Source organism: Pomacea canaliculata, linkage group LG3 (assembly GCF_003073045.1).
Source record: "Pomacea canaliculata isolate SZHN2017 linkage group LG3, ASM307304v1, whole genome shotgun sequence".
In the NCBI taxonomy this organism is placed as follows: Eukaryota; Metazoa; Mollusca; class Gastropoda; order Architaenioglossa; family Ampullariidae; genus Pomacea; species Pomacea canaliculata.
In genome coordinates this window covers 39,610,985-39,637,348 of record NC_037592.1, presented here as the reverse complement: position 1 = coordinate 39,637,348, position 26,364 = coordinate 39,610,985, and the positions used below count along the sequence as shown (strand labels likewise).

Genomic DNA, 26,364 nt, shown 5'->3' with positions numbered 1-26,364 from the left:
ATAGGCTTTCTGGAACCTTCTACTCCTTTTGAATCAATAGGAAGATTTCGAATCATCCAGGAGGACATGGTTCTCGAGCGCAAAAATTGAGGTAAGGTACTGTATAGCTACCATAGTCACAACTAGAGGAACGGAACTAAGCTGCTTGGTTTGATGTTAGGAATTAGTATTTTTTTTTAATGAAATAAACATTTTAATTTACAATTTTACACTTGAAGTCTACTTTAAGGTAGGTAGTAATTTGGCCTATATCCATCTTTATACTCGAACAATAGCTACTCAATTACACATTCAAACACAAAGTGCACTTAGAGCCTCTAATAGGACTTCATTTTCAAAGGTGTCTCAGTCTCTAGCAGGTTTGAAATGTGTTAACAGTTGCTGTTTCGGAAGATATTCTGTGTTAATAAAACCCTACCCTAATGGCTTTTCTTTGTCCTGATTTAGACCGAAATCGGTAGAGAGGACGAAGACTTAATAATTTGATAACAAGAATGAAATAGTCGTTTCCTGTTGTTTATCTTTTCTCTGATTGGTAAACTGAAACATTTGTTTTAGGAAAGTAGACAGGTCTAAGACATTGTCTATCGCTGGTTCGTCTTTGTTTGAACCTCAGTTACTATATTGGTTACAAAACATATTTTGTGATCAGCTGATGGACAGACCATATGTCTTTAATGAAAATAACATTTCATCGCGATAGTTGATTATGGCTTGTCACACAGCGGCTTCAGGGATGTTGATGTAAAACAATGAAAGAAACTGGACACAGCCGGATTCCATAATTTTATTTCACAAAATTAGTCAAATCAGAGAAAATGTTAGGGCTTAATACATGAACCTTGAGTGATGTTCCTTCTGAACCCCAGTCCGGAGTCCACGAAGACAGCAGAGAGAAGGCAGCATATGGAGAGTTGAAGTTATCCTTAAATAATGGAAATACAGAATAAGACAAATATAAGCAAAGTCAGGATAAAGCATTCATTCAGGAAAACGCAATGAAGAAAGTCAATGAAAGCTTAAGCTAAAGTTCTTAAAAAAACGTGTATAAAAACTACTCTCAAGATACTATTGGAGTGTCTCAAAAAGATGACCAACCAAACTGATAAGCTGATAAAAAAAAACGGTTATGACTCGTTTGCTTGTTTATTTGTTTGTCGGGACTCATGCGATTTCTCCAGTTTTAGGTCGAGGACATGGAAACAATAGTGCTGGTGCTATGCACCTTCAGACTGTCTAGTTACTCAACATGCTCCGGGATATACATTACAATGTAACAATGGGTTTGGTTTATAACAACAAAAAGAATATCTCACCGATTCTTTGGATTGATGTTTCTCTGAGAGCTCTCACACAACTCAGCGCCGCACACAGGCTTTCAACCACGCTTGTGGACTGATGTTCTTTCCCAGCATTGATTTTTTTAATGTAAACAGAAGTCATTTCCTCCAAAATAAATTGTTTCCTGTATAGTGTTTGTCGAAAAGATGTGCAAATATCTCTGCAGTTCAATGGACGCAGGATGGAAAGGTCTCTGTCGTCAAAGGTTATGTGGCTGTGTAAGAACACGTTGAAGGTTGGAACATTATGGGCCCGCTACACCCCGGGGGTGGATGAGGGACTTCTACGACCCTCGAGGTTTATGGCGGGTTGCTACATCCCTATACCTCTCGCACCTGGGTTTGCACAGCTTAACACAACCTTCTAGAACACCTCACAGCCCCGTTTGCAACTCTCGTCCAACACTTCAAATAATGGCTTTCAACCCTCATCCACCATTTTAACGCCCCACCAGTCGAAAGTTTCCATTTTACTATTTTAAGTAAAAAAAATCAATGACCTTTCCCTGAACTTTCTTTGTCTGTTCAGCATCCTTGATTGTGGATACTATTGTTTAGTCTTTTACATTGTTGACAAATAACAATATGCAATAACATAAGGACAAATATTTCATCGACAACTCCCGTGCACTGTCTCAAAGACTCAAAGACTGCAAATAGGAATGCAGTAAAGAAGGTGATTAAAGTTTGGATGTATTAGTGACTCTTGTAAGCAGCTGTGTGAGTTTGAAGAGGGTATTTTTTCCTAACAAATGTTTGCTCTGTTTCAAGATGTCGAAGTTAAAGTCCTCTAGCAGTATATATATATATTTCTTGGCTGCAAGCAGCACATCCATCAGAGCTGACATGGCCATTCCATGCCAGTGTGTCATTAACATTTCTGTAAATGAAAGCAGTAAGAATAGGAGCTTCTATTGATTCTACATTTTACTTTTCAAGGTGATGTAGACGTTTGGTATTGATTAACGGGTAATGTTAGTAATTAAACCTGCTTCAAGTTTGCATTGTAGCTGCCATCTTTTTAATGTATGGGATGGAGATGTCATTAGTTATCTGAGACTATGTCGTGAGAGATTGTGTTTGTAGTCCTCGGTGCCGAGTCGTGTTTACCGCCATCCCACTACTTTCTTTGTTGTTTGGATGATGACATCTCTCACCCAACTAGTCTGTATCTGGCCTGTCAGTGTGTAGAAACCCATAGGTCGTTGGTAATGAAGTATCCCTGCTCCATTTGTTTGGCCGTAAATTCAATGTTGCTATTAGAAACTGCGATGCAGAGACCTACGGATGGCTATCCTTGTGTTGGAGGGTAGAGGATACATGATGTGTGGCCTTGTTTTAGGGTTTGGCAAGCCACAATAAAAGCACAAAGATTAAAGTATAAATACATAACAAGACAAAGAGAAAGGTAGAAAAAAAAAGAAAGAAGTTTTTTAATAATACCAGCAATCTTTCCCTCGTTTTCTTGTCATTCAATCTATAGAAATACTTCTACTTACTGGAAATACCACCTCCCCAAGCATGACTGCAAGAGGCTCGCCTTAATTGTTCAACAAAATAAATACAAGTAGAACTGTACTGAAAAAATTTCTATCATATTTATTAAGTCAAAATTGATCATACATCGGGATACCCTATTGTACCTCGTATAGCAAAAGGAAATTCAAGTCTCTTGTCCCAAGAGAAGTAAATGTATGACAGATCGGGGAAAAGAAAGACAAGAAATACAATATTTCAATAATCTGAGAACCGATCCCCACACAAGAGAGCCCAGATGCTGTGAGTCCCAGCCCAGAGAGGAGTGTTTGAAACTCTTAGCTGGACAATCAACTTCTTGCTGTGGGCGGCTGTTTGTTGAAGAGGTCAAAGCTCTCGCTTTCTTGCCATCTGAAAGAGAAAATCTATAATTGCAAATCGTTGTTGATATAGTTTTAGTTCCAATGGCTGTGTGAGAATCATCATGATTGTTGCTTTATTGCTGGTTTTGAACTCTCCATGAATACTGTTTCATTGAAAATAGAATCTTTAGAAAAGAAAACTTTTTCTGGAATTTTCGCAAGAGCTCGAGTCTTGATGACGACTTTCGTCAGCGTTTTCAGGATTGGTAACATCTAAATAGTGATTTTCACCTGTTCTCGTATTCATTCATTAGTCCCTTGGTACTGTCGTTGGGATGATCACATAGACACGGCAGCTGGCAAGGTCCAAAGGCCATGTCTCTCTTGGGCAATAAGAAACAAATCTTGCACAGGACCACTCCACTACTTCATGTTCATAAGCCAGTTGAAGAGAGTCTCATTATAAAGTCCATTTACATACACTCAAATAATCTGTGGGGATATTACCTGCAACTTTCCTAACGCATCTTATTTGGTCATCTGTTCAAATCTTCAACTACTAGGTTTAAGTCTATGTATAAACAACGAAAAAAAAGTAATTGTTTATACTTATGATCACACTAAAACAATAATAATTGATAATAGTAAATAAAGAAATTAAGGAAATCTTATTGACCTGTGTTTCAGTGGATGAGGTCTGAGGACAATACAGCATCACATGGCGCGGAGCCAGGTCCATCTGCACGTCCTTCCTCCTGCTGACCGTCACGGTGTGCGAGAGCTCGGTGGAGATCAACGGGGCCGGAGCCTCGTTTCCGTTTGACGTTTATTCTGCTTGGCTTCCGGCCTACAAGGCCCACAGGTCACGATGGATTGACCTCAGCATGAAGTACCTGTCAGTGGGAAGCGGCGCAGGGCTGGCTAGTATCAAGGCGAGCATTGTGTAGTGTCTATGTAATGTCGTAGAGATAGTCTAGTCTACACGCACACCTTTATATTTTGAGGCTATATTCTAGAGTATCTGCTATAAGCTATTTAAAAGCACAAATGTTAATATGCATGAGTTCAATTGCGTTTCAAATGTGTGCACATTTTCCTCCGCTTTTTATATCTAATAGTAATTGTTCATACTACAGCGTCATATTAATATCACTGGGGATACAAATTTACAGTACTGTCCAGAACATCAACTTTTAAACAGATAAGAAATATTAAAATTCGTTCTTACCGGGCTTGGCGGCCACAATCTTAATTCCCGAAAGCGCAGCCTAGTGAGGCAGCCAGCGTGTTTCCTCTGGAAGGAGAGACTGGCCACCCGTTACAATTTAAACTGAACACTCGTCCTTTCCAGAAGCTTTCAAACAACTCATGCAGACACTCGATACATTAAAAAAACAAATCATCACAGGTAAAAATGAAACATTGTTAGGTGTCAAAATGCAATCATGTCCTTAACTAACTTTCATTACAACTGTCTCGCAGGGTGAGACAGGACCTGCAGTGGCCTATGCTGGCTCAGAGTCAGTTCTCAACGACACGGACTACATGGAATATCCTGACCTTCAGATGTTTCCGGCTATTGGCGGGTAGGTCTTTGACAAAGTTCAAATCATCCAAAACACAGTTGAAACTCGTTATTTCTCTAACTTTCTTTTCGCCGAACTGAAAGTTCCCCTAGTCATCCCTCTAAAGACCATACCACCTCTCTATGTCGCCACCTCGCCTTTCGCCAAACTTTTAATTTGACGATGGTGGTAAGATAATGAGTTAAAATTAGTTGAAACGAGAAACTTTACAAGACCACATGAATTGAATGACCTCTAAAGTACATTAAGTGTCTAATTAATTACTAAATTGTAACCTTTTTTTCAAGGGCAATCGTCATGGCTTTCAACCTACCCGGGGTGTCCAACCTAAACCTAAAAATGAGTGACATCGTGGGCATCTACAACGGGTCTATCCAGCACTGGAATCATTCGTCTCTTGTCGACAGCAACCCCGGCACCAAGATGCCGGCCCAACCCATCCAGGTGACTGCTCGACGGGACAAGTCTGGATCCACAGAGCTCTTCACCTCCTGCCTCAGCGCCTCCGATCACAAGCTGGAAAAACACGTATTTGTTCTTCTTGAGTTATGCTCTCGTAACACCACCTGTCTATGGCTTTCTTCTTTTAATTTTAATAATAATAGAATCATGCAGAATAATAACAAGGCCAGCATGCTTTCAACAACCTGTGCAAGTGAAACTTATTTCAGTTTGAATAGTTACTGGATAGGTTGGACGAGTTGACTCTTAGGGAACAGGGATATTAATCCAGTAAAAGTAAACAATGGGAGAGAGGTGATGTTTTTTTTTTAACATGTGTGTACTTGCAGGTTTGGGACCTTCAGTGAAGGCTTGAGGGACGATGACTCACCTTATGTGTGGGACCCACAGGTAGTCACGCTGTTTGGAGAGACCAACAGAGGAGTGTCTGGTCTCATCCTGTCCACGAAGTACTCCATAGGTTACTTGGGGCACAGCGATGCTGTCACTGGGAAGCTGCCCTACGCCAGGGCTGCAGAACAAAGCTGGGTAGACATTTGTTTTAAACACGGACTTACCTGTTGTTGTTATTATTATTGATTCTACTTCTTCCTTGTTCTTGTTTTTCTTTTTTATTGTTCGTTTTCTTTATATTTTTCTTTTTTCTCTTCTTCTTTCTAATATTAGTCAGTAGCATCCTCGGCACGCGGTATTTAGAACTTAAGGTGACTCTTGTGAGGACTCAGTGAATGTACTTCTCTCCCATCACTAAGGCTTCCAAAAGTATTACAGGATGAACGGGGTCTGGTGGCTCTGTTAGGTCTGAAAAAAGCTATACGATCCATTCAGACATCTAGTCCCTTGTACTTTCAGAAACTTTGTGGATGCCACACCAGTAAATGTCAGAAGTGCAATGGATGACTTTGCCGGAACATTCACCGACCGCATGACCACATCGCTAGTTAACCCACCCGGAGCTTTCTCCTACCCGATTGCCTGCCTATAGTTACCTCATTGTGAGGAAAACAACGATGACAGACTGTGTTGTTGCGCGAGAACTGGTAAGTCTCTTGCATTTTGTCCCTTTCTTTCTTTCAATCTACATATGTTGATTAGATACTTGATACAAAGCTTGTCGAGCCAGTATATTGGGATGGTGATATCTTTTATTCATTAAAACATAATTGTTTCAAAAGCGCACGTGACATATAAGACAATCAGCGCATGCGCTGTGTGGTGTTGGTCAAGGTGCGGTACATCGAGTGGTTCTACACGGACACCATTCCCCGCACGGAATGTGAGAACCTGCACATGGTGCCTGTGACAACCACAGTGTCCAGTCTGGTCATCGACAAGGTGCTGAAGACGATGACGTGTCAGGACCACAATGTCTACAGTCTGGTGCTTGCTGACCTCCAGTACGAAGAGATCGCATCTCAGGAGTGGAGACTACCCGTCTTCATAACGGTGCCTATTTTCAGTAAGTTGCTGGCCATTTATCTCTTCTTTCTTCAAGTTAGCGAAGTCTAACAGATACCAGTCATCCAAACCCGCGAGGCTTCATAGTAATGTCACGATAATGACAGACCTTTAAAGAAATGGAGCAAAGGTGAGTAATAAACTCAGTAGGAGAGATCCTCAGACTCAAAAGATGGATGGTGTATCTCCTGTTGTTTTTTTTTCTACCATATCCCAATAGCTATTTCTGTTTTGTTAGCCTTAATATGTGTTTTGTTAGTTTATTTCTCAGCCGCCTTGTCCAATGGGTATATGAGCAAAAATATCTGTGGCTGATTTGCAATCATTTTCTTGCCGTCTGGGAAGCTTATCTTGCTTCGAGTTCTTTGTATTTTAGGAATTCTGAAGACTCCTAGGAGAAGGAAGGAAATTTCTTTGTATAGTGTGAGGTGTCGTGCAGAGAAAGTATTGTGTTATCTTTCTTCGCCGCCATTCTATTTAATTAATGAAGTAGGTAGGCATCTATCTCCGTGACAAGAGGTTTTTATGACATGTAGAACTGATGGTCTTGAAGATTAGCGAGGAACAGAAAAGACGAAGATAGAAGCACACGACAGTCAGAGAGACAGAGACATAGAGGAGAGAGAGAGAGAGAGGAAAAAAAGATAAAAAATAATTTTTTAATGGAGGGTTAGGGTTTTTACCATTATCGTCGATTTTTATTTGGCTAATGGCATCGCTGACCACTCATGTTCTACTTTTCAGTCATTAACTTTTCTTTTACATTAAATCAACGAAATATATCCTTCGTGTAGAATAAAGATGTCTGCAGTCGTTATGCTGTCTATCTAATATCGTGTATCTATAAACATGTCCTAAGAAAGGTTGTGACCCTGTGTATGTTAATGACTACTCAGTATTTTTAAAAGAATCACTTTTTAATCGTGAAAGCTGTTTATGAAAAATTACTATTTAATCAAAATCAAATCAAAACAGACTTTATTGTCTGCCCAGGAGGACAGAAATTTGTCTTTGCTCACATACCCATACAGACATTTAACAAACAGTTAGGAGTAAAAGTGAGGAGTAAAATAGTGTTGATTGCACCAGTCCATCAGGCAGTGTATGTTTATCCTAACAACAAACCTTGGGTGACCAAGGGCCTAAAAGCACTGCTTAACAAACAGAAACAGTTCATCACGGGCAGAAGCCCACGACAGAAGATTAGTACATAGAGAGGACCATGATGCTATCCGTTGGGTGGGCAGAGGCTCTACGAGCATACTAGTTAGTCCGCTTTCAGTAGTTTGCCGGTGGACCAACGAGTGTCGACGAGATTGAAACAGAGGTCGAGTTAGCTCTCGCCATAAACCCGATGTGTCAGAATGCGGCTCGTGGTTACCTTGAGCTCGCTTGCCAGACGTCGAGTTATGATGCTTCCGCATGACGCAAGAGATATCTTGGGTGTCCTAGTGGAGGCGTGAATCAGTGCCACAGCAACGTTGATGAGGTGGTTGACGAATACGCCAGAAGCTCCAGAATTTAAGCAGGCGAGGTAGAAGGCGGCGCAGAGCATCGAAGTGGCGGCGATTGACACCATCTCGGAGGACTGCAGCCCGACCGGTCACTGCCCCCGTCGTCCGTAACAGGATGACAGGGAAATAAATGACTGGAAAGTGTCCGACGGCGGAGGTTGTCATTTATGGCAGTTGAGTGATGGCGTTGCTCGACACCGGCAGTGAGGTAACGACGGTTCATACAGGACTTACAGCTAAACAAACTTGGCGGTGGTGGACATGTTTACGGCCAGCGTCTGAGGACGTTCCTATCCTGGTGGTCAAGGACCTGGTCGATGTGGTCACAAGTGTGTCGCTTCTACTAGGGAAGAACGTCCTTGATCGGATAATGGACTCTACCGCAGATGTGTAGCCGTGCATGAAGCTCATCTTGAGAAAACATTGTACTGGCTAGGGCCGCTGGCAAACACGCCCGTTCCAGGATGCCAATGGGTCTGACGTGCCACTTTCAGAGGTTTAATGCAGATCACCATGCGAACTGTTTAATTTCATCGTACCTAGACGATCATTTGTATACTCCAAGATAAAGGACATTAACTGCGGGAGGCGCCATATCAGGATGACGACAGTGAAGAGGAAACGCCAGGGTGGTATGCTACTCTTCCAAACCATCACCACAAACTCTTGTGACAATGCCTGTGGTGCCAGAAGTAACAGTGTCTGTGGTGTCAGATGACAGTACCAGAAATGACAGTCCCTATCGTGTCGCAGATCGCAGCGACTTACCGCGAGACAGGCAAAAACTCGCACAAAGTGTTGAAACAGTTCGTGCGACGCTATGCCATGGCAATATGAATACCATGGATATATTTTTTAGTTCCGGTGATCGGTGACACCGTAGATGACACGTACGCATTGATCAGTTGTTTATTTTGCTAATTGTTCATTTTTCTTCAACTTTACCGCGGCTGCGTCCAGAAAATGTCATTGACAAGAATGACACACGAGGTGATGGCTGACAATAGATGTCAGTGAAATATCTTTTCTGTCTGTGACAGGCTTACTCTTCATTTGCTTGCTGCTGTACATGGTTCGGGACCAAATTCGTCTCAACCGAGCCCTTCTTACGGAATGAGTGGAAAATAAACAGCGATGACATCGTCTTCGATGGCGAACAGGACAACGAGAACAGCCAGTCGTTTGGTTCGAAAGCTGCGATGAATGGCTCAAGAAATAAAGTTATTCTTTAATAATCTATGTTTTAATAAACTTTGTGTGTTTGGGAAGTGATGTAGTTTCATAATGTATTTATTTGGGTGATGATAAACAAGTCTTGCACGAGGAGAACAGTCAAGTCCTTCACGCTCTTCTGCCAGTTATTATTATCCATCGTCAGGCTGTTGTTTGTTCACTTGCCAGGTCTATCCATCCATCATCTCTCTGGACTCGGACAACTCCCACCTGCAGGCCATGTCCATGAGGGCGGGATTCCGCACCGGCAGGTGGCGGGGGCGGCGCGTGCTGCTGGTGGAGCAATACGTCTTGTCACGTGCTGTCAACTTGCGCATGCGCCGTGCCATTCTGTGGATGCGCGATCAGGTGCGTCACGCAAACATTAGCGAGTTTTGTGGACTGCTCCTACAGGACGGGCTGTACTCTACAGTCAGCAACTATTGCTCCAAGGGAGACCTACAGAACCTCCTTCATGGAACAAGGTCAAGTCTTTTATTGTTTTTTTTTTTCATTTTTGTATTGCATTTAGGACAAAGCTAGAAGGTATTGTTATTTTATATTTCTGGAAGCTTTGAAGAACAGGAAAAGGTAAAAGTTGATAATGTACAAGACCTTGTAATGCCTTTTCTTATTTCCAGGTACAACATTGACAACAACTTCAAAGTTCTCCTTATGTCTTGGTATCGCGAAAGGTATGGCGTACCTTCACAGTCAGAAACTCATTCACGGCTCCCTGACTTCAAGCAAAATTTTCATCGACGATTTGTGGTCTGTGAGGGTAGTGGTAATAATATTGCGCATTAAATTATGTTAAATTTTGTTATATGTCTTGAAACATTCAAAAGGAGATATTAGGATAATTTTGTAGGAGTTGTCGTGTCATGAAAAGAAGGAGTGAGAATGAAGTAAAAGGTAAAGTTGTATCATAATAACAGCGATAAAATCTCTCGGTATGTGTGCATGTGCGTGTGTATGTCTGGCACACTCCTTTCGCAACCTTTCCTTCATAATCGTGAAACAATAAAGCAAATAACCTCAAATCTTAAATTTTGTGTTCATCGTGTTTGAATTCGAGATGTTTTTGCAAACAGACAGGGTATTATGATTTTGATGTCAACTCTGCTTGATTAAAAGAAGGTAATATATTATTTTTACAACAATGCAGGTGAGTAGTTGGGAGGCTCACACACTGGCCGGCTATCAAGGTAAGAGTTTACCGCCCCCTGACATGGGAATTGACGAGTGGGCCAAGGAGGAGTTCTGGACAGCACCTGAGCTTCTGAAGGGCCGGACGCCTCCCACAACCCACAGCGACGTCTACAGCTTTGCCATCGTCATGCAGGTGATGTAGGTTGTTGATGGTGTAACAGGTCAACTAGCTTAACAGGCATTTAGGCTGTTACACAGCTACAACGGTACACATGTCAGTGAGGTTCAAGGCAATATATTATTTCTGAAATTCAGGCCAAAAATCCGCTTATGTTTTCGAAATACACTGCAACTATCACTATACTCAGAAAGAAGTCCAACCGTGACGTCACGCTGTCCAGCGATACGCCTGACAAAGGATTTCCTGTCTGTAGCCTTGACAGTGCACGCGTATCTATTTATAAATTCTGGTGTCTTGTTTGTCTTTCTTTTATGTCATTGGCTTCCTGTCAAAACTAAAAACTGATAAAAACATATTTAACAATTTTTACAATCTCGATCATCCTGAAGTTGTATAACATAGGATATGGCGTCTGTTTCAGGAAATTTTTTCCCGTGACATTCCGTACGCAGAACAAAGCAACTTTCAGTCCCCGAGAGACACTCTGGAACAGATTGTAACCATTTCTCTGCGGCCGGTGTTTACGGCAGACACACCCCTGGGAGCCCGAGACATCATGCAGAGAGCCTGGGACATGGACCCCCTGGGGCGTCCCTCCTTCCAAAGTATGGTGGGCTCTATCAGAAAAGCATGTCCTAAGGTATTGCACTTGTAATGTCCTCTTAAAAAGTTTCAAGTAAACCATTTATGTATATTTTAGGGAAAAACTTGTGTAATGTGATTATCTTATTGAGGACAATCATTAGTGAGCATGGTTTTTTACCGTAGGTGTAAACCATCGAGATAAAGGTAAACCTTAAACATTAACCTGTATCGCTGATTGTTTGCTAGATCAGGTCTGTCATGGACAGCATGATGGACTCACTCACTCAGTACGTGGGCGAGCTGGAAGAGAACATACAAGTGATTCACCGATCACTGGAAGACAAAGCCAAGGCAAATAATAACAGTCCTGTAGATGAGAGTCAGGCGAGCACAGACAAGACGGAAGTTCTCTCCAGGTTTCGGTCACTTCCGCCGGAAGTTGCGAGGATGCTGGGACACAAGCAGTTACAGACCCAGTTGTATGAGTGTGTTACAGTGTTGGTGTCATGTCTACACGGGATGGACAAGTTACTGAGAGTGTCTACTCCTCAGGTGATGTCCGTCAACATGACAATGACAATGACAATGACACTGACACTGACACTGACAATGACACTGACAATGACCAACTATATTAATCACAATGAGCAATGTTCGTATGTTTCATGTTTCATTTACCCACATTTTCTTTCATTTGATTTGGTTTATCATTTTTATTTTGGTCCAATGATGTTTTTATTTGTCTGCTTATTAAACCATGTGTTTATTTTTATAGTTCTTCAGACTTTGCTTTATTTATTTTGTCTTTTTTTTTCCATCATTTAAATAACTCAGTAATTTTTTTTAAGTTTTTAATTCTGTGTAGCCGGCTTCTTTGAATTTTTTTCTGGCCCTTGTGCCTCTCTTTGATTGTGGTTATATTGAACTAACGGATGTCATGGAATAAACTATTTTCACTAAACTGTTTATATTCGTTGTGCGAACTCTCGTCTACTTGCCTGTCGTAAATGTTTAGAAACAACTTAACATAGTGTTTTCAAGAACACTTTCGATTTCAAATATATGTAGCATCCCTAAAAACCAGTTATTTTCACAATTATTTATAGAGTTTACATGCTCTTTGTTTTTCATCGACTCGAGCTGGTCTCGCAAAAAGGAACTGCCTTACAAATCTCTCCTCTTCTTCCTTAGTTAAAAAGGCAAACCAGGCCAAGTAAGGCTGTGCCATTACTCTTCTTTGAAGTTATCATCTCTGCTAATTACTTATTTTTAACTAATTTTTTTCATCCTGAACGTCGCATCAGAAACAAGATCAATCGTCCTCTCTTTTTTATGGAAATACAGGGAATATTTGCTTAAGACATAAAGATTGAAGTCTGGAATACCAAGAAACAGATAAATTGTTTATTGAGAAGCCCAGAAAATGTGTTGAAATGTAGAAAATGCCGTGTGTTTGGAATACAGGAAGTTGTGTTTGTGTTGTCCAGGATATTACTGACATGCTGACCGATCTGTATCAAGCTGTGGACGGACTACTTAGCGAGAGAAGTGATGTCCTCAAAGTGCACGTGCTGAACGACTCCTACACCCTCGTAACGGGGCTGCCACAGCGCACGTGCGATCATCTCAAAACCATGGCAACCCTCGCCCTGTCCATGCTGTCCATGGCCAGAACTTTTACAATAAGGTCAGCATCCGACAGTAGAGCAGTGCTGCCCGATGTATATAGCGATTCGTATCGATATAATTCAAGCATATCGTTATATGCTATAGCACTATATATCTACAGCAGTTACTTGTTAATGAATGCCATCATGATCAGATGATGATAAGATGATAGTTTACTATATATATATATGAAGTTCACGTTAAAACTTTTATAATCTTCGTGTAGTTGTGTATAAAATATAGGTTCTCTCGGATTTTGCCTGTCTCGTGAAATCTTGAATTTCTAGGAATATACGCGTGTGTCCACAGACACCGGAGGGAGGACAGACTGCGCATGCGTATCGGGCTGAGTACCGGAAGTGTCATTGCTGGGTTGGTGGACAGCAAGCCAAGCCGACTCGTGGTGTTAGGAGAAGCCCTGACTCGAGCTCAGTCGATGGCGGCGACGAGTCTGCCGATGACAATCCAGATGCCAGAAGCGACGTTTACTCAGATCAGCGCCCTGAGGACCTTCACCTGCGTGGAGCGCAAGGTCCCGGCACCCGACCAGGTGAGCAGGAGGACCCTGTGAGGTCCCTTTCTCAACAGGCCGTCCCACGATGTGTGGGTCTCACCTCTTCACATTTTGGCGGGCATCCAGAAAAGTAGCTTTTCCGTTGGTCGGTGCTATCTGACAGACATCAGGGCGGCGCACTGGCCCTCAGATCAGGTCGTCTCGGCGTAAAACGATTTGATGCAAGATACGCACTTGCATCGACGAGTACTTGCCTTCGCACGTGTGTAGAAAAAATGCACGCACGGGCATGCGCAGACACATACTTTTATATTTGGTGGAGGTCTGTTGAGGTGGGTGAAGGGTGAAGAGGGAGAATAGGGGGGACACGAATGCAGACAACACACACAGACACACAAACACACAAACACACAGAGGGGAATAATAGGATTGACCACATGAACACTTGCTATTTTGAGTCCTTACTTGACATCCATTATCCTCATCTGATTATATTTATTTTGGTGTTTTGGCAGGACAAAAAACAACCTTCTCCACAATCCTACTGGTTGATTGGATCCAAAACGATGACGGATACTTTTTACCCGGAATCCTTGTGAGCAAATTAGCAGCTGCTCTGTGTTTTACTTTCCATTAAACTTCTCAAATTCCGACATAGAATCCATCCAAGTGCTGCGCGAGTTCCGGGTTCGGTTCCGATTTCCCCACAAGTTCCAGGGAAAAGCCACCACGAGTACGAAGCAGCTTCAGTGATGATATTTGAGGAGAGGCCTGGCTGAGTCATCGGTGTTGACCATCAAGCCAGCCATGATTTCTTGTGTTCCTGATCACAGATGTACCTTTACCTTTGTCGTGTGCAGAGGCAGATAACTGAATGTAGCATGGAGGACAAAGAGAAATCGGGGATAGCCTCAAGAAGCCGAGTATTCACTTTTGTAAACTCAACATAGGTGATCAACACGAGTTTTCTTGTGAATCCCCCTTTTTCTGCTCATCCTCGTTATTATTATTATGATGATGATGATGAGGATGATGAGGATTATGAAGATGATGAGGATGAAGAAGATGATGAGGATGATGAGGATTATTAGACATTAGTCATTATTTTGAGATTTCCGGCTTTGCATGGTGGTCAAGCTGTCACAGAATATTGTCAGAATATTCATATTTTTGTAATTCTGTAAGTTTATAACTCTAACTCTTTAAACTATAACTGTCAGCTCTAACTGCAAGAATTATTTCGCTCACTTGTCTACCAGCCTCTTTGCCCTGTATCTGTAACTTCTTTCCTTCTTCAGTTTCTATTCCTCCTGCAATTTTTTCTCTGTTCTTTTTATGTTTTGTGTGCGGCCTGGGATGTCACTGGTTTATCGTATGTCCAAAAAGGAAGTTTACCTTTCATTTGATATCAGTTTCTATATCGATGGGACACAAATTACTGGTTAAACGCCGAATTTTCCCATAATTTATTTGTTGTGTGTCTGCTTTGCCTTGCTTTGCCTTGCCTTGCCTTATCATGATTGGAATTCATACTGCCTGCTGTACAGAAAAGGAAATGTGATGAAACAGTCAAGCCTAGTTAAACATTTTGTGCGAGTGGAGTGGGCACAGAAACCAAGAAATATATGCGAAAGGACAGAAAAAAATCAACAATTTCATTAAAAAAAACCCTAGCTAATAAATGAGCGTTGTTGGGACTATCGATGAGACATAAATTTTTGTACAAGATTTGTCTAAATGTATGTGTAACAACAAAATACACAAATGTTGTGTAAGTTAGTTTATTTTATTTTGGATTTTATTGTTCCTCGCAAATATCATGTTATTCCATTTCTTTAAGTCATTTTTGGGCTGATAAATAAATAAGAGCCTAATTATAATGTACATCGAAGTAATTAGGACACGTCATGCTGTCGAGAAAATATTGACTTTTTGACCCCTGATTTGTATTGAGAGGCCGAGTCACGAGCGTTTAAATAAACGGAAGTGATGTCACCAGGAATGCTTAATGTCCTTTCTTTGTGGCGCGAGATCGCAGCAGACAGGGACACTATCTTGATGAGAAAGTTAGCATCTGGGCACAGAGTGAAGTGAGGTCTTGGCTTACAGCTTGCTGCGGTTGTCAGCCTGGCCAGGGAACCCGAGACCGCTCGACACACTCTCTTCCTGCCCACTTTCCGCCCAAAAACGCCAAAAACTTCCGCTCTGGAGTAATTTGCCAGCATCAAGGGGCAGCGAGGCAGAATGGTGTGAAGAGGGACCATCAGAGCCCCTGATGACCACTACAGTCCCTCTGCTCAGACGGATGTACGCGGTCATTAGCTCTATAAACAAGCCCAGGGCTGCTAGTGTTTTGACCTGCAAGTGGTTGGACGACTGCAGGACATGCTGCATGGCAAAGGGCTCTGTAGTAGGGCCGGTGTTGATTAATTGACGAAGGTATGATTAGTGTTTTGGTTGGGTTCACGTGTGATTCACAGAGAAATGCTGCAAGCGGCGCGGGTGATGATAGCATCGGAAGGCGGGGGAGAGGTTCACTGGCGCACGCACGAACACGCGCGTACACGCACACAAATGCAATCTCAAAATGAAGGAAACAGATTTATTGAGGGGTAGAAAAAGTAGTGAAGAGAAAGAAGGAAAGAAAGAAAGAAAATGGATAGAAGGCTCTAGCAGAAGAATAAGCAAGAAATAGTGTTAGGGGGGGGAACAAAAGATAAGGAGATATAAAAGGAAAGAAAAGAAGAACTAGGGAACAAACAAATAAACAAACAAACAAATTAGAAATACGGTGAAACAGAATATAGAAAATGTGTTTGTGGGGGAGGAGGTTGAGTAAAAGAGAGAGAAGGAGGGGAAGAGAGAAAGAGAGATGGTCTGATAAAATCCAATAACTTCCGAGAGGCGAACCCTGCTGCTGTAAATAAACCATCTAGATCATGGAGACTCTATCTCTGGAGCTTTCTCATGCTGGGCAGGAGTTTCTTTTTCTTTTTTTCTCCTGAAATAGACTCTCCCACACATTGTGGCCGATGCCTACACTTCTCCTCCTGCAGTCAAACCATCCGACCAATGTTTACTTACAAACCTCATGGTCCAGTCAATGTTAAGTAAGCTGTTTATCCTCGGGAAAAGTAACTTGTTTTCTCCACTTTCTGTAGTTTACAAGGACTGGCATGTGTTTGGTGGTTGTTTACTCTCATTCCCTGTCACGTGGGCGTGACTCACCACTGGCAGGTACTTCCACCACACACGGCGCCATTCATCAACATCCTTCGTCTACTCGAGAAATCTTGTCCTGGACAATGCTCTCAGCTTATTTCTTCAAGTAATTACTTTCCACTCCATCTTCTAGTGACAACTGCTCACTTCAAGACCATAATCTACTTAAGGTGGCGAGCGAACTGGGCTTAGTTTTGAGTCACCGTGTTTACTCACTGAGTCCCTGTCACTTCCGGTTGTGACGTCACGGTGAATCTTTCACGGCGCTTGACTCGCACTCATCCCTCTCTCTTGTCCGCCCACTCCTCGTCTCAAGATCCCTGATCCATTATTTGCTAAGATGCCCCAGTTATTGAAGAAAGAAGTATGAGAAATATTGTGTCTGCTAGTCTTTATGTTTTACGTTTGTTTGCAAGTAAAGAGTGAAAACTATTTTCTTGAGAAACTTTTCTGAAGAAGAGGATACCACACTAATGCTGACATTGATCTTATGGATTTTATTAGTTGCTGCCCCATTGTTAGGCTACATAATTGTCATAATATGTATACTCTTACAGATTAGTACATACGCATATGTATAAACATATACACAGGCTTAAACAGGCATGCCCGCACACACAAACACATAATATTCAAAAAAAATTTTTCGAATATTTATGTTTTATGTGTGAACGCGCTTGTATATATGTATGTGACTATTTGTATGTCCATGTGTTTTGTCTGTCTATATGTATGCCTGTGTGAATGTGTGTGAGTGTGTTCGTGCGCAGACATATATATATATGTTTGTGTGCGCGTCTGTTTGATGAACCCGCAATGAATTAGAAACCCTTCACAACTATGTCAACAGTCCCGAGTGCTTGTCCCCTGTCTCCTATTACCTCCATCTTGCAATCTTTCCCTCTCTGTCAACCTTTGTCATCAAACAGCCTCAATTTGAATCCTTCAACTGATGACGTGTCGACTCCAAGCCCGTATTTAGCTGTGCCTACAACTTGTCAATGAACTGCGGAAGTGTTCATGAACTGTGAGTAGAGTATGAGCGACTCCTAGCCACGGTGACCACCACTCTGTGACCGCCCGCGAGTTGTAGTGCTCACACCAACCCCTCGCCTCTCTAATGAGCTGTTTTCGGGGCCAGCGGAAGTGAGAGGGATTTAAATAGCAAAGCTTTCAGCTCCTTTCTCCAGACCGGTGCTTGACTACACAGCGGCCAGACATTGTACACAAGTCAACATTTGGTGCCAATTATCTCAAAGGTTTGCAAACTTTTATGACTTTTGTAATAATTATTACATCAGCACCATAGAATTATTTTAATGCTACGCGTTTGTGAACATGACTGAAAAATAACCGATCGTTTATCATTATCGTATTCATTTCTAAATTAATGAGCTATCAATTAACTGTGATTGAAATGTACTCTACAACTATTTCTGTTTTGAAGTAGAGATAAGTAATTCTATTTTATATAAAACCTATGTTTAAACTTTATCGGCAAAACTATTTATAATTCTGGGAAAAAATAAATAAAATTGTAAGTATTTCGTCAACATTGATAGATATTGTAGTTACATTCAGGTTTAAATGTTTCTAGAAGTCCAGCTTTATTGGATCTTGACGAAAGAACATAAAAAGAAAATTATTTTTCCTTTGAAAACTCCAGACAGCAATGGCGACCACCGTAGCAGCCAGCAACTTACTGCCCACCATCCGCCTGGCTCTCCATCTGGCCTATATCTTGACCCCTCGTCTGACTGGAGCCACAACGCGCTACATGTCCTCGTCGGACTCCAACCCCTGGCCACCTATGGCCACCGAGTTGTCTTCTCATGCATTGCTTTCATCGCTGTTATCCTCGTCGTCCCTGTCCTCGAAAGACTCCTCGTCTCCACTCTCTCCCGCAATAGCAGTCGCCCCTAAAGACTTGACATCCCCTTCCCCAGCTCCGCCCACTGACCTTCCCACAGCATCAGCGACTTTGCCAGCGGAGGATTCGTTCGCAGTCTCGAAACCTACCTCGGAGGTAAAGTCCAGTCGGCAGCCAGGAGTCTGCAAAAGGACCTGGTACGACTGTCGCGTCTGTTGCCGGGGATGTATACCAATGCCAAGCAGTATTTCCAAGATGCCGGTCGCTCCCTCCCTAACGACAAACGTCACGTCCTGTTACGGTCCGTCTACCGCAAGGTGGAGCTGCCGTTCATCCCGCAAGCCTTCAGCGTCCTGGTGCAGGACTACAGCGGGGACTCGTTGTTCCCATTCCGCCAGCGGGTCCACACCTTCACAGTCGACCTTCCCCACCGAGCCATCCGCATGAAGGTCTGGAACTTCGCCTCGCCCCGGGTGGAGAAGAAGGCCTCGCAGGACCTGGAGTACTTCGTCAAGCTCCGCCGCAAGGATCTGGTCTCGCAGGGAGCATGTGACATGTTCTGGCGCCGCTTGAACCGGAAGACCTTTGTGGGCATCACCAGCAAGGAGTGCCTCGGCTATGTTCACGGAGAGAAGGTCAGTCTTTGGACTTGGATGCCATGGGCAGTCTGAACTAAACAATAATGACAATCTGTATTTATCTTCCACATCTTGCAATTTGCTGATTTTTCTTGGGTAAATTGACTTTATCACATTTAAAAAGCTCTTCGGCTGGGCTTAGGAAAAATATAGTAGTTAGAAAGGAGTAAAATCAGATAGAGACGAATAGAAGAAATGAGCGTAGAATACAGGTTTTTAATTTTTTTCATAACACAACAGCTTCAGGAAATGAGAAAAGTGCAGAATTAGCTGGTTTTGTGACTATTATATCAGTGTAGATTATTGCGCATAAATAGTGGTTTGACCAACTAATTAAATTCCTTGGCACTGGCATCACAAAAAAAATCCTTCCAGATTTCCAATAAATTTAATGTTTTTCCAAAACTCATAGCTTATGTGTGAATAGTTTCAAAAGAAATAACCATATTTTAAATGTAACTTTTTTTTTGTCTGAGTTTTTGTCTGTCATTCTCCTTTCACTTCTCCATCTTCTCTTTCGATCGTTTCCTCTCTCCAATATATCGCCCTTTCATCTCGCCTTTTCTTTATTACTACTTCAGTCCCATTATTCCTTTTCCAATATCTTGCCATTAGTACTCTTCAAAAAACTTATGGCGAACTTCGTCTTCATCCAACTCTTTACTTTCATTGCGTGCATCTCCAGTTCTCGTGGGAAAGGTGGGTGCAGTCCATTGAGTTACACTGACCATGCCTTCGTGTCTTACTTCTTGAAGTAGCAAGTTCAGTGAAAGTCTTCAACTGTTGGCATTGCTTTACCATTCATGCCCTGCTTGAAGACTTTCTGTCTGAAAATGGGTTAACAACAGTCGCCATACTTGGAAAACTGAGACTTCCCTCTTCACATTTCATTTTGTATGCAGGCCAGGCCAGAGCTGACCTAGTTCAGAACTCAGCGCCGGAAGCTGGCTGCTATTTTAAGATGTTTTCAAGCAGAGTGTATCCTATTACTGTTTAGAATTTAATTATGACAAAGAGGAGACGATTTCTCTTTCATAAGACATGAGAAAAGCGAGACGATAGCAGATAGTCGGTAGTTGCTCTGTTTGCGGTTATGTCGCAGTAGAATAGTTCTTTATGCAATCAGACATTCATTATTGAGAGTTCAAAAACTCAGGGCATAACTAAGTTCTGATGTTAATTTTTTAGGTAAAAAATTTATAATTGCTGTCTTTTCTGCGGACTTTTATGGGACAGAAAAAATTTAAAGCAAGATAAGGTTGAAAAAAAAAAAAGAAATTGCCGAAAGATTAACAAAAGTGAAAATTGGAAAGAATGATTTCTACATAATAATAATGATAATGCTTATATAGATACTTTTTTACAGCCATGCGCATGATTGATTGCACCTCCTCCTCCTCCTCCTCCTCCTCATCATCATCATCATCATCATCATCATCAAAAAACGATGTCATTGCATATGGAATGCGTAAAAAATATTTTCACTGAAACCGTATTTTTGTCTGTTTCAGGTTCGCATCACCGTGTCCACAACGCTGACGTCACACCTGCTGCAGACCAATGAGGGTTGGTATCGTGCCGTGATGGCCAGAAGTTGGTTGAAATCGATGTCCCGTACAACCTCATCAGGACAAAGGGATTTGCCGACACGAACCAAGGGTTAGTTTCTTGCTGTCGGACCTTCTGTTTGCATTCGTCTCTTGTTTAGACAGCAACATCTGATAGTCCTTGTCTGCTGTTGTTTAGAGTAAGGTGGTTGTCAATGTCTTGTTGCAAGTCATAGCTGTAGTAAAAGCAAAAACAGCAACAAACAAACGAACAAAAGCAAGCAAACAAACAAACAAAAAAAACAAACAAACAAACAAACAAAAAGCCTACGGAGTTTTTAATTTCAAAAGCTGATAAAGAAACGTTAGAGAGTTCCTAATTTCTACATTGATGTAAACAAACTATAATGAAATAGAACAAATAGGAATGTTATTGTATTAATACCCCGGGATGAAACAGGAAAAAAAAACCATACCCTTACACAAAACTAGCCAAACAGAAAACAAAGGAGACATTACTAGTTGTGTTCTTTGAAGTACCAGCCCTCTAAATATTTCAAAGTTCTTTTAGATGAGTTATATTTCTTTATTAAAACGTATTTATTGTTTTCTGATTGTCAGCTCTCGTCGTTACATTCTTTTCAATCACTCCTACAATTTTCCTGTTCGCAAATAGCAAGCGGGAATAATTTTATAAGACCAATGATGTGCTAAAAAAACTTTTACAAAGCTCGAGAAAACAAGAAAGCTTACTACTAAATTTTCTTTGCCCGTTTTTTTAATATTTTTTAAAATGTGTAAACTCATAAATATAATAAACAGAATTTATGTATCTGTATGAAAATGTAATTAAATATCACATTTCATTAACCTATAAACTGAATTTTTTTAAAATCTAATTAAAAAAAAAGTATTTTATTAACGTGACTGGTTCTGTCTTCAGGAAGCAAAGTCCAGACGAAATCTGTTGATGACTCGGGGAGTCAGACCACAACGAGCTTCCCACAAACCCTACTCCCTCGCCATATTCCGCCGCCCCGCAGACACTACCCGGGATGTCCATGGGCAACAGTCTCCCGAGCATTGATGAGACCGAGACTCCGACCAAACAGACAGACAAGAATAACAGAAAGACACACAGGCAGGGGATGTCTGCACTAGAGGATGAAGTGACGAAAGAAGAAGAGAAACGGGAAAAGGACAAGGAGTGGGTGTTGAAGGACTTTGACTCCATCTCTGAGGCCCTATACACGGGTCGTGTGGTCTTCTACAACATAGAACTGACAGCCTGTGCCCTGCCGCCACAAAACAAGGTGGAAAGACTTTCTTTCGGAGACTTCATTGACGATTTTGAGATAAGCCCTCGTGATAAGAAACTGAAGAAGAAAGCTTTTGTAAGACTTTGGCAGACAAAGTACATACAAGGCGAAGAAGGTACACATTCAAACATTTTGTGAAAACGCTTTTTGTTAATTTGTGGCTTATTTGTAAAAAAAAGTAAATTAATTTTAAAACCGGTTTCTAATTAACTGAAACTTAATTCAAAAAAACTTTGAATTTAATAAATTATTTAAAAGCTTACTTTTACTTTTTAAAGCTATATCAGAAAAACATTAGGTTAATGCGTTTAACTTAGAATTAATTGTTTTCGCCTGATACAAATTCTTTGATTAGAAATGCGCTTAAACGTCGATTCATTATATGAGAATTATCATATTCTCAAAGCTATCGTTGATGATTATATATATTTTTTTAAATTTCTAACCAACAGACATATGAAACCTTTCAATATAGCATAATAACAATTAATTTTATGCTGCATTTTTATTTGTTAACTTGAATCTTCTTTGAACTTCTCGCAGGCATGGAAGAACTTATAAGGGAGATAACTGTACTGAGTAATGGCCGCGTCCAGGTTCGCCTCATCCGCAAACATTCGAGTTCAGAAAAAGTGGCATGGGACCATGTAGCTCAGTGTAAACTCTACGACCCGGAAAGTGGGTGAGTGGTGCTCACGCTTAGAAAAATAGGTTTATTAAAAATTATTGAAACAAAAGAATATATTTATGTTCGTTCTATGTTTAGTAGACTCTGCCTCACTATAAGTGCTTTTATCTAATTCCTAAACATCTGTCACCACAATCCGCATTAAAAAAACACATTGTCTGCGTTAATATTTAGAAGTTTAATAATTTGTCTCCTTACCTTCGACACTACATCAGAGAGTTTACAGAGGCAAAATAAATTAAGATATCAACTATATTTTCAGCACCAACCTAAACCTTTGTCTACTCATCTCCATGTGTCTAACACGTTGTCTGGTTTTCTGTACATACGAGTCATTTATTTGCGGCACACAATACAGGCCTTTATCAGCGCATGCGCACTTTCATCAATTATTCTAATATTCTTTGTATGTTCTTCCCCGCCCTTCAATGCTTCATTTCTGTTGCTCTCATGTCTATAAAAATAGTCACAAAGATCAGAATCTGGTGGTATTATCTTACGCGTATCAGTACTTAGTCAAGCAAACACACTGGTGGTTAGGAGGGGGAGGAGCAGAAATGGAGAGAGAGAGAGTAAAAGAAGAAAAGAGCGAGAAAAAGAAAAGAAAGCAAGAGGATGGGAGGAGGAAGAGAGAGAATGCCAAGCTAATCATTTCTTCGTGTTGTGCAGGCTGGGTGGTGTCAAGTTCACGACTCAGCCATCAGCGGAAGTGCAGGAGATAACGACCTACGGCAGACTGCGCGCCGCGCTCCGGCGAGGAAGACGTCAAGTGCGCATGATCCTCGACCTCGCGCAGTGTGAAGGCCGAACTCATGGGAGCAAACCTCTCGTTGGCTTTACCGTGAGAGGTACATTGCTTGCAACTCATTTGCTAATTATGACCTACCCTCTCTTAAGTGTGTATAATTACACGATGGTTATCTGTGTAACAGCCGCCATGACTGTCACGTGGTATGTGTGGCGAATGGGAGGGCGTGGTGTGGATGTAAATGTTTTTTAAAAGTGAGAAAGTTCTTAGAACTAATTTTACTCTTTTTGACACAAGTTCTTATGTACTTATATTGCTTATCAACCCTGTTCACAGCTTACGACTACATCAACAGCGGCAAGGCCATCGAGATAACTCGCCTGACGCAAGACGCCACCCATCCAGGGCGGCAACTCTTCACCGGCCACTTTCTCCACAATGGGGAGGTAATTTTTATCACATCTCCGCAGCTGGCGTCCGCAGGAAGCACTGACTCGCAGTTACCTTTCCAGCAAAGGGACGCCACCCACAGGTGTGCTCTCACTTCCGGTGATGTCAGACGAAACAGCTGGCCTTCCGGTGTTCGACTCTTCTACACGTAAAATGATGCAGCGACACCACAAGGGAAGATAAACGAACTTTTATTCTGATCTGCTGTGCAACAGTCTGGACTAGGTTGTGACTTTGAATGGAAAGAAATATGAGACTCAAAACCAGTTTACTTTTTTTTTTTTTAAAGAAAGATGTTTATTTGTGTATGGTGCTTTTTTTGGTTTCATTTAACGGTCTCTTTGCGATATATTTATATATGGATGCTTACTTGTTGTTGCTTTTAATATGGTTGAGATACTGACAATGGAAGAATGCCAAAGATGGTGTAAGTCTGCTAATATTTGGAGAAAATGTTTTGTGGTTTGACTGAGAGGGTAGAGGATGTGTGATATATACAATGGTGCACCTTTAAGAAGTTGAAGATAAAACTTATTGGTATGAACACGGCTTTTGCTTGCAGTAACAAGTGTGTGGCAGGGTATGTTTCCAGGAAGAAGTCGGTCATTTATTTTCGCACCTGCTAAGTGAATAATAAATGTCATCACGCTTTGTATTCTGTGATTTTATTTTTAATATTTTTGTTTGTTTTTATTTTGATATTGACAATGACCTGGTTATTATTATGATCATTATTTTTATTATCATGTTGTCTTCTTGCTTTATGATTTCATTTCGTTAACCTCTCTTTTCACTTATATCTGATTTTGTCTTGATTTTGTTCATTAAAAAGATCCGTGAATGTTATTTGCACACATTCCAGGATGTGAACATTTTAGAAAATAATATGTCTGTTAAAAAGTTAATTTTGGACATACAAATTGAAATCACTTTGATCTTTTGTGAAGTCGATACAAATTGTGTAAAACTTTGTAATATTGCTATTTATTGAACTTTCAGAAGCACATGTGAATAATTAATCTTTATAAATAAGTGCATCAAAGATATTGTTGTAGACATAAGGAGTTTTATATGCACAAGGTAAAATCTATTGTTTGTCGATACACTTGTTTAAGACTGATTGTTCTTATATTTAAATATTGACACATCAATGTTAATAGAATGTTTTTATTGTAAAGCTGATGGTGTCATCTAATACGAGACAGCGCAATTAGCTGTAAGGAGAAACATGCCATTAACATGAGATATTTTGCGACATTTATTTTGATATTTATTGCGGCTTTAAAGGACAGGAGAATTTTGCTACACCAATGAGCGAGAATAAAATGATTGAATGTACTTGTGTTGACTTAATAGTGTTTACATAATTCATATAAACAGCATGCATAACCAGTAGTAACACATGCCTGCACTTTCTCTTTGTTTACAAGAATTCTAATTCTATTCAAGTTTCCACACTTCTTTCCTTCATTTTTTCCCCATCTTTTCACGCATCTGAGGGTTTAAAAACTCGTGGCTAGCTGTCACAAGAAAAGATAACTGTTGGGAGTCTTACACTAACAAGGTGAACAATGCCGCATTTACTTCCCTTTGACCGTCTGCTTGGAGTGTTCACCAAGATGGTGAAGGAGGTTGGCAAAGGGAAAAAAGAATTCGTGCAGGTAATTATGCAAATCTCTTGGACAGACGTCTGAGAGGAGAATTTTTAATTGTAGGGAGGCGACTCGTCCAGCTCTGGGGACCTTCTGTTAGTCTGAACATCACAGGGGGAGTAATTTGTTAGCAGGAAAGCTAAAGCAGCTGCGCAAACTCCAACGTGCATGTGTGTGTATGTACAGATGTTGGTATAGGTCTGTGTATATCACGTGTGTGCATGTATGCATGCGTATGTATTATATATATATATATGTGCGTGCTCGTGTGTGTATGTGTGCGCGCGCGTCTGTGCATATGCACCGATGTGCTTTTATTTGTGTGTATGCGTGCGGCCATGAGCGAGTGTATCTGTGTGAGTGTGTTTGTCTTTTTTGTCCTCGTTAGCCTTTGCTGAACCCGCTCTTCGGTCTAACCTTTGAGTTAAGACTGCGAAGTGGTGGAGGGCTGTGTCTAAGGGAGGGCCCTAAATGTATTTCATTGTTTTTCCGTCTTGACAAAGCTCTCCACAATGTCCTGGAAATCAGTCTTAACTTGTTTCAACACTTCGTTAAAAACTGTTGTTTGTTAGCTTTCCAGGATGTCCGTAATTAATCCCACAATATTTTTTCAAGAAGCGCAATCCTTCGGCTTGTTGCCTCCATTAGCTGCATCACACCGGGGACAGACATGGTGTTAGATTGTTCAAGAAACTTCTAAACATTGAGTTAATGTCAAAA

General features: G+C 41.2%; 2 protein-coding genes across 3 annotated transcripts; both read left to right on the top strand.

Annotated features, from left to right (window-relative positions):
- The first annotated feature begins 4,658 nt into the window (after positions 1-4,658).
- LOC112560759 (atrial natriuretic peptide receptor 1-like) lies at positions 4,659-15,508 on the top strand. Of its 2 annotated transcripts, XM_025232808.1 has the most exons (14): positions 4,659-4,764; positions 5,052-5,292; positions 5,556-5,754; positions 6,079-6,266; positions 6,454-6,685; positions 9,239-9,418; positions 9,600-9,895; positions 10,052-10,191; positions 10,579-10,755; positions 11,165-11,383; positions 11,575-11,880; positions 12,816-13,015; positions 13,306-13,546; positions 14,026-15,508. In XM_025232808.1, the coding sequence occupies exons 7-14, from the start codon at positions 9,886-9,888 to the stop codon at positions 14,107-14,109; spliced, it is 1,377 nt and encodes a 458-aa protein (XP_025088593.1). In that variant the 5' UTR covers positions 4,659-4,764; positions 5,052-5,292; positions 5,556-5,754; positions 6,079-6,266; positions 6,454-6,685; positions 9,239-9,418; positions 9,600-9,885; the 3' UTR covers positions 14,110-15,508. The 2 variants fall into 2 exon arrangements, with proteins under 2 accessions (XP_025088593.1, XP_025088594.1); XM_025232809.1 differs by lacking the exons at positions 4,659-4,764; positions 5,052-5,292; positions 5,556-5,754; ... (1 more) ...; positions 6,454-6,685; positions 9,239-9,418 and having other exon boundaries at positions 9,485-9,895.
- A 2,381-nt stretch (positions 15,509-17,889) lies between these two features.
- LOC112560572 lies at positions 17,890-25,330 on the top strand. The gene is made up of 7 exons (XM_025232496.1): positions 17,890-17,991; positions 18,399-19,237; positions 20,752-20,899; positions 21,731-22,221; positions 22,650-22,788; positions 23,464-23,642; positions 23,879-25,330. The coding sequence occupies exons 4-7, from the start codon at positions 21,843-21,845 to the stop codon at positions 24,142-24,144; spliced, it is 963 nt and encodes a 320-aa protein (XP_025088281.1). The 5' UTR covers positions 17,890-17,991; positions 18,399-19,237; positions 20,752-20,899; positions 21,731-21,842; the 3' UTR covers positions 24,145-25,330.
- Positions 25,331-26,364: the final 1,034 nt, after the last annotated feature.

Bases quoted from the DNA above. Each gene is read 5' to 3' on its own strand.
- LOC112560759 (XM_025232808.1), top strand. The intron at 11,881-12,815 runs GTGATGTCCGTC...TGTGTTGTCCAG, and splicing joins TGAGAGTGTCTACTCCTCAG to GATATTACTGACATGCTGAC. The intron at 13,016-13,305 runs GTCAGCATCCGA...GTGTGTCCACAG, and splicing joins GCCAGAACTTTTACAATAAG to ACACCGGAGGGAGGACAGAC.
- LOC112560572 (XM_025232496.1), top strand. From the start codon at position 21,843: ATGTCCATGGGCAACAGTCTCCCGAGCATTGATGAGACCGAGACTCCG. The intron at 22,222-22,649 runs GTACACATTCAA...AACTTCTCGCAG, and splicing joins GTACATACAAGGCGAAGAAG to GCATGGAAGAACTTATAAGG. The intron at 23,643-23,878 runs GTACATTGCTTG...CCCTGTTCACAG, and splicing joins CGTTGGCTTTACCGTGAGAG to CTTACGACTACATCAACAGC.